This window comes from Hordeum vulgare, chromosome 2H (genome assembly GCF_904849725.1).
Source record: "Hordeum vulgare subsp. vulgare chromosome 2H, MorexV3_pseudomolecules_assembly, whole genome shotgun sequence".
NCBI lineage: Eukaryota > Viridiplantae > Streptophyta > Magnoliopsida > Poales > Poaceae > Hordeum > Hordeum vulgare.
The window spans coordinates 492,279,870-492,287,399 of NC_058519.1; the positions used below are offsets into that span (position 1 = coordinate 492,279,870).

Here is a 7,530-nt window from a genome sequence, read left to right on the forward strand (position 1 = left end):
TTGAATCATTCGCGGTTAAAATACTATACGGGACATAATACACCGAAAAAGAAAACCATGGGCCTGTTCTCTTTCGGGAAAGGTAATGAATCGCTTTGGCCTTTGGGGAAAGAAACATGGAGCTAAAGAGAATACGGTCACAGGGACATCCGATCCGAGCTGTCACTGCCAGTCTACAAGGCCCTGAAAAGTTCACTACTTACTCCCTGTGACAATACTTACTGATTGATGGAGTATATAAGCATGAGAATGACGAAGAGTACGGAGCGGGCAACCTGAGGAGTAGCGGAAAATCGGAAAACCAGCCGGTCGTGAGTGATGGCTGGTGGCACTACTCTGGAGGACACTCCGACATGGATCGTCGCGTCGGTGTGCTCCGTCATCGTCCTCATCTCCATCGTCTTCGAGCGCGCCCTGCATTATCTCGGGAAGGTGATCAATCAAATCAACGACCTCACAGCTAGATTCGTTAGCTCTTCTCGCGAATAATGTTCCCCGGTGTCACTGATTCACGGGTGACTGCAGGCGCTGGTTCACCGGAGGGAGACCCTGTACGAGGCGCTGCTCAAGCTCAAAGAAGGTCGGTCAGTCGTCTCCCTCTCCCCGTCCATTCACCTTCATCCATATCCATTCGCCGCTTGCTCGCTTGCTTGTCGCTGACGCGTGGTTTTGTGGTTGCGTGCGCATGGCGGCAGAGCTGATGCTGCTGGGGTTCATCTCGCTGATGCTCGTGGTGTCGCAAGACCTGATACAGAAGATCTGCGTCGACGAGAGCCTCATGGGCCACTGGCTGCCGTGCGTCCCCGGCGCCAGCTCGGCGACGGCGCATTACGGCGTCTCCGCCTCCGGCGTGGGCGCCGGCTCCAGGAGGCTGCTCAAGGGAGAGCACGCAGCAGCAGCCACGGGGTACTGCACGAGCAAGCAGGTTTGAAACATGTTACTACGCCAGGGGAGCCGATCGGGCCGGTTTGGACACACGCGTCAGAGTCGGCGCGTCGTAGGTTTAGAAAATTGCGTAAGACAAGTCGACTTTGGCCGGAAACAAGGTTTAATCTGATCGAGGCCTTGGTACCCTGCACCTTGCGTTCTTATTTGGCAGAACCGACGTGGATATGATAAAACTAGGAGACACCGCCAGTGTCAGTGAACCTTTTTATCTTGTTAACCAGTACTTGCTCAGTTAATTACTCGCTGCAACGCATCTGCCTATTTCGAGATTTTAGTGGCTCTGAAGTCTGAACCCATCTTGTGTACGTACGTACGTACGTTTCAGGGAAAAGTCCCGTTGCTCTCGCTGCACGCATTGGAGCAGATACACATTTTCATCTTCGTCCTGGCTGTCACGCATGTGGGTCTCAGCGCCTTCACCGTGCTGCTGGGGCTTCTACAGGTAACTAAACTACTACTGCTCCGTGCTTAGCATTTCTGAACCCCCAACGTTGACCCGACAGTAAACCATGCGCAGATGCGGAAATGGAAACAGTGGGAGAAGAGCATCAAGTCTGACGGTGACAGTGGTAAGGCAACGGTTCTTAACGCTATTATTATTCTCGAGCTTTAATCAAATGATTACTTTACCCGGAAGAAAATGATATCAGATGTGTGCTTGCTTACTAACAGCTGCAGGTCCTGAGATGATGATGAAGATGCAGCAGCGCAAGTTCATCCAGGACCGGTACAAGGGGTACGGCAAAGCCACCATGATCATACTGTGGATGGTACGCAATCAGCAGCGCAGCAGTAAACTTGAGATTTCTATTTTTCTTTCTTTCAGTTACTTGCTGTATGTGCGAACTCTGAAGTTGGGTTATCTTCCAGCGTTCTTTCTTCAAGCAATTCTACGGATCAGTAACCAAGGACGATTACATCGCCATGAGGCTTGGTTTCCTGATGGTAGGTAGATGCTTCTTACTACCTGGCATTCATGCGTGCGGATTCCGATTTTTCTTGTTGTTTCTGATTTCTGATTGGTTTTGCACCGCTGTTATATTTCTGGTTGACATACAGGAGCACTTCAGGGGGAACCGAGAATACAACTTCTACGACTACATGATCAAGGCCCTCGAGAAGGATTACAAGAGAGTCGTTGGGATAAAGTAAGTTTGTGCATGGAGTGGAAGAACGACTGCTGATTCCCTTGTTCGCAGAAGAAGAAAAATGATCGACTGCTGTTTGTACTAACTTCAGTTTGTTCATTGCAGATGGTATTATTGGATATTTGTGATGATCTTCCTGCTAATTAACGTCACTGGTATGCTTCATTTTTCTTGGTGCTTGTTCATGACTATCTGCATGCTGTACAGTCTCGTAACTGAAAACTGCTGATGCAGGGTGGCACTCATACTTCTGGATCTCACTTGTCCCGTTGACTGTAAGTGCCTCCATCCGATCTGATCGACGAGCCTAACTGCTTTACTGTTGCCATCATTTAAACATGTGCATGCATGCAGCTGCTGCTTGTGATCGGGACGAAGCTGGAGCACATCATAACCCAGATGGCGTACGAGGTGAACCGGAAGCGCGCCGCCGTGGAGGCCGGGGACATCGCCGTCGACCCGTCGGACGACCTCTTCTGGTTCCGCAGTCCCCGGATCCTCCTCATCCTCGTCCACTTCATCCTCTTCCAGAACGCCTTCGAGTTCGCCTACTTGTTCTGGACGATAGTAAGCATGCGATCAGATCTTGCAAATCCATCTTTTTTGCTATACGTATTCTGAGATGGCTTTTGACTGCAGGCGATGTTCGGCTACAACTCGTGCATCATGGACAAGCTCGGATACAGCGTGTCGAGAATCGCGATATGGTACGTAGCTGCTCTCCTCTTGGATCGAATCACGCATGTTTGTATGTCAGATGATAGATAGATACATACATATAAAGCTGACCGATGTACGTTTGCTTGGTTTGATGAATCCTCGCCAGCGTGGTCGTCCAGGTCCTGTGCAGCTACAGCACGCTCCCCCTCTACGCCATCGTCTCTCATGTGAGTCGCCAGAGGAACCAGACATGATTCTCCTTTCAATTGCTTACTGGAAATAATTCCAAAAGATGCTTGACAAATTAAATTGATTGATGCAGATGGGGAGCTCGTTCAAGAGCGCCGTATTCGCGGACGACGTGGTGGAGCATCTGAGGAGCTGGGCCAACGACGCTCGGGAGCGCGGGCGAGGAACCGACGGCGGTGGCTGCCTGGGCGCGGGTGCGACCGCGACGGGGTCGAGTAGGGAAGGGTCCCGAACGCAGCCGCAGGACAAGGCAGAGGAGCCAGCTGCTGAACGGTCATGAGACCGTTTTTAGTGAAATGGAGAAGGGGGGTGATCTGCGCAGCGGCGTCGCCCGAAACTTTGGGCCCGCCGCGCGCGGGCCGCACCTTCCACCAACCCATGCGTCCGCATCGTTGGATCTTTATGCAACATTTTTTTTTCGATGCAGCAAAATTCGTCGCGATGCAGCAATTTTTTCAACGGTTGCAACAAAAACAAAATTTGTAGCAAAAAAAAAATCTACGTGATCGTAGAAAAAAACAAATCTGATGGTGCGTGGTAGCAAAAGTCAAATGCCGGTTGTAACAAATATCAACGTGAACGTGTATGCAACTTTTTTAGTGAATGATTACAGCAAAAAATGATGCGGTTGTAGCAAAAATTAACATGGTGGTAGCAAAATTAAAAAACATCGATTGTAACGAAAAATCCGACGAACTGAAGTTGCAATCAAACGTATATGCAACTTTTTTACTGAGACAAATGTAGTAAAAAAACGCTTGCAACAAATATGACGCTGGTTGCAATAAATTTAGACAAAAAATATTGCATCCATTGACCAGCCAAGCGCGCGTGTGTGAAAAATGTTGCATGAGCCCGCGCGCGCGAAAGGGCGACCGGTTCGGCCGGCGCGCCGTATGGAAACGATTCCCAATGAAAAAGGGCCCAAGTGTACGTACGCACGTTTTATTCATGTTTCGGTTCGTCCAGTAATTTTTTTTGACAAGGCGCGGAGGTGCGGTCAGCTCCCGTTAGGGATGCATGTAGTTTTGTACCGGAAACGATCGGGCAGGCGTTCGACACCAGATTGTGGCATTACACAAAATGTAATCAAGATGGCCTTAAATGAAAAAAAACAACATCATGAAAAAGTTAAAGACGTCGAAACGAACAACTTTGATGTTTGGATCATCGACGTCTAACCTCATCTCCGGGGCCGGAGCTGTACTTGAAGTAATGAGAATTGGTATTTGGAGTATTGTTTGGCTTATTATGCCTCAAAAACGACCTCTGATGAAAGGGTATACTAAATGGAGTGTCTTCGTCGCTTCCGAGATCATATGTAAAGATTAGAGTCAGCATGAGTAAAAAGAGATCCAATATGACTGAATGCCCTGCCTGATGATTAGCGCGAGTTGTCGCATGTTTTGGTGAGGGATTCGACCAAGAAGACCTCTCGGCAATACGCTGTGAAGACCTAGACCTCGACGCTATGCTTGCAGCCTTCAGAGGGGAGAGGGTAGGCTTCCCAATAAAGTATCTAGGACTACCACTCACCCTTAACAGGATCCGATTGGTACACATTCAATTCATCCTAGATAGGATTAGAGCTAAGTAGGGATGGCAATCTTATACATGGATTTGGATACCCGTGGATACCCGACCCGATTGGGCAAGGGTATGGACCACATTTCTGCCCATGGATCCATGGATATGGATACCCACGAATAGCCGGGTTGGGCACAGTTTTAATTTTTGCTCCATGGATATCCAGTGGATACCCATGTGGAACTTGGGCCCCTATGGTAGTGACACTAAACTAAGCAAATGTCCAACCCCAAGTCACTCGCAGTCAGAGAAGATCAAAGTTTGACCCATGTTCCCTAATCCCCCACAACTCCACTAACATAATTATTAAACCTAATCTTAATTAACGAATGATGAACAGTTAATTTGATCTTTGGGAAGGCTTCATGTTGACTTTTCTATGCCCATGGAGATCCCTGGATATGTGGATATCTAATGGGTTTGGGCATGGGCACAATTTATGCCCATGGATACTTTGGTGGATGCGCACAGGGTAGGAATATCGGTCATGGGTTGGATTTGGACCAGGTCAACCCGCTCCAAACCTGACCCATTGCCATCCCTAGAGCTAAGCTAGCAGGATGAAAAGGGAAGCTAATGAACATCGCAGGGAGACGGGTCCTGGTTCGCAGCGTACTCACCGCGCTGCCAACTTTCGCCCTAGCTGTCCTGCGAGCGCCCAAAAAACTCCTCGACGAGATTGACAAGGTTAGGCGCCGTTTCCTATGGGCACACGAAGAAGATATCAGCGGAGGGAAATGTAAAGTTAGCTGGCCAATAGTATGCTCTCCAACGGAGAGCGGTGGGCTAGGGGTGCTGGATATGCATCGCTTCTCCAGAGCGCTCCGGCTAAGATGGCTATGGCTGTCATGGACAAGTCCGCAAAGGCCATGGAACGGCATGCAGCTGCCATGCGATGACGATGACAGAGCTCTTTTCAGCGCCTCCACGACAGTCACCCTGGGGGATGGGGCCACGGCCTCCTTCTGGAAATGCCCCTGGACGGGTTCGGGGGCGCTAAAGACAGCATACCCGACGCTGTTCAGGCACTCACGTAGAAAAACTAGGTCTGTAAAAGAGGCGCTACAAGGCAACACATGGATAGCCGACCTCGTGCACGGAGATACAACACACCTTTGGGCGGACGTCCTCCGCCTGCATAGGTGGATTCAGGACGCGGACGTCCAGCTCCTAGAGCACTCAAGTGATCAAATCAAATGGAGACATGAGGCCTCGGGGATTTACACTGCCAACTCAGCATACAAAGCTCAATTCCTAGGACGCACAGCATCGGAAATCAGCAAGTTTATATGGGAAACTTGGGCACCGCAAAGACTCAAGATATTCATATGGCTGCTGACACAAAATAGGCTTTGGTGCAACGACAGATTGCAGAGGAGGGGATGGCAAAACAGCTACTTCTGCCAGCTATGCCTTAGAAATCTACAATCAGCAACTCATCTTTTCTCGGAATGCAACGTGGCAACAACAGTATGGATGGAGGCGGCATCTCGCATCGGATGCGCCTCACTAAGCCCAACAATTTGGACTCACAAAGAATCAACTAGAGAGATCATCTCCAAGATGATAAGCAAGGCAAGACCAGAGTATAAAAAAGGAGCCAGAACAATGATCGTGCTGATCCTGTCAGAAATATGGAAGGAAAGAAATGAGTGCACTTTTAGAAACAAAACAGCAAGAGCAGCAAACATATCCACCTCCCTCACAACAACACTTGAGTTTTGGAGGCAAGCATGAGCAGTTTTCCTTGAGCACCCATTTGAGGAAATTATGTGAGGAGTCCGGCGCCTGTGCCAGGCTACCTTTTTTTCCACCTCTTTTTCGGAAGTTTTTCCTGTTATGTCTTTTGATCTACTGATCAACCCCACTATTTGTATTCCCACCATGTTATCTGCTATCCCAATATATGCCAGCCATCAGCTGGATCTTTCAAAAAAAAAGTTCAACACGAATGTTACCCTTCTCGTCAAAAACATAAATATGCTTTTCGGCACGCCTCCATCCGAGGTCGTATCCGACATGTGAGACCATTTTTTTGCTGTCTTAGGCCTATCTAAATCCGAGTTCTTTTAATTTTGAAAGGATTTGACGCGATTTGGAGTCCTTTTATTATACGAGAAGTCCACATGTCTCATAAATATATGAAAGGTGATGGTCGATTGGACACCACACATTCGATCTATCATCTACCACCTTTTAGTTTTACTAGGAAAAAGATTCGGACGTAGCAACGAGAGAAAAAAATATTCCTACATCATTCTATTGAAAAGAGAGAGGCTCATTCAAGGTTAATGGTAATGTGTGTTTCGAGGAAGGTGCCTAATATTCAGGTCATAACATATTTAATAACGTAAAAATGAGGTCATTGCTAATAATTTTAAATATGAAACTTAACCTTTTTCTAAAAAAATGTGCTTTTAGGAATCAGAAATATATGAAAATAGGTATATCCAAGATAAAGAAATGTTTGGAAATTATGTAAAAAAATAAATTTTTTGTGCGGTTACGAAAAAAATGATAGTGATGCATACTTGGACAATTACCATAGATGGATGGATCTACGACACATAAATTTGTTTATGAATTATCACTTACTTAAGGCGTTTATATGCTATAATCACTTCTGCATGTACCAAACTTAAAATATGCACTTTGCGCCGGTAATCTTATCTGTTCCTATCCATAGGAAGACTCTCTCAAGCTTGTTGACGTTGTGAAGGATGCTTAGGGGGACAATGAGTGGGGTGATGAGGTATATGGCCTGGGGGCAAGCACAAACTAGACAAGGGCAACCCTACCGGTGGAGGTGATACTCCGTCCCTCCCGAGGAACAAGCTTGGAAGCCACCTTGTCCACGAGGAACTGGAAGTCTCGGGCTTTGAGCTACCACACCCAAAGAGGTAGTCCCAAATATTCTTGGAAGACACCTTGTCCATGA

At 47.7% G+C, this 7,530-nt stretch overlaps 1 protein-coding gene across 1 annotated transcript; it reads left to right on the forward strand.

Annotated features, from left to right (window-relative positions):
* Positions 1 to 245: 245 nt before the first annotated feature.
* LOC123430327 (MLO-like protein 1) lies at positions 246 to 3,448 on the forward strand. Its single transcript, XM_045114193.1, has 14 exons — positions 246 to 432; positions 526 to 580; positions 696 to 925; positions 1,274 to 1,390; positions 1,466 to 1,517; positions 1,621 to 1,718; positions 1,819 to 1,893; positions 2,008 to 2,096; positions 2,202 to 2,251; positions 2,331 to 2,371; positions 2,451 to 2,663; positions 2,736 to 2,803; positions 2,923 to 2,983; positions 3,079 to 3,448. Exons 1-14 carry the CDS (start codon positions 319 to 321, stop codon positions 3,283 to 3,285), a joined length of 1,470 nt encoding a protein of 489 aa, XP_044970128.1. The 5' UTR covers positions 246 to 318; the 3' UTR covers positions 3,286 to 3,448.
* Positions 3,449 to 7,530: the final 4,082 nt, after the last annotated feature.

Bases quoted from the DNA above. Each gene is read 5' to 3' on its own strand.
- LOC123430327 (XM_045114193.1), top strand. From the start codon at position 319: ATGGCTGGTGGCACTACTCTGGAGGACACTCCGACATGGATCGTCGCG. The intron at 1,719-1,818 runs GTACGCAATCAG...GTTATCTTCCAG, and splicing joins CCATGATCATACTGTGGATG to CGTTCTTTCTTCAAGCAATT. The intron at 1,894-2,007 runs GTAGGTAGATGC...GTTGACATACAG, and splicing joins TGAGGCTTGGTTTCCTGATG to GAGCACTTCAGGGGGAACCG.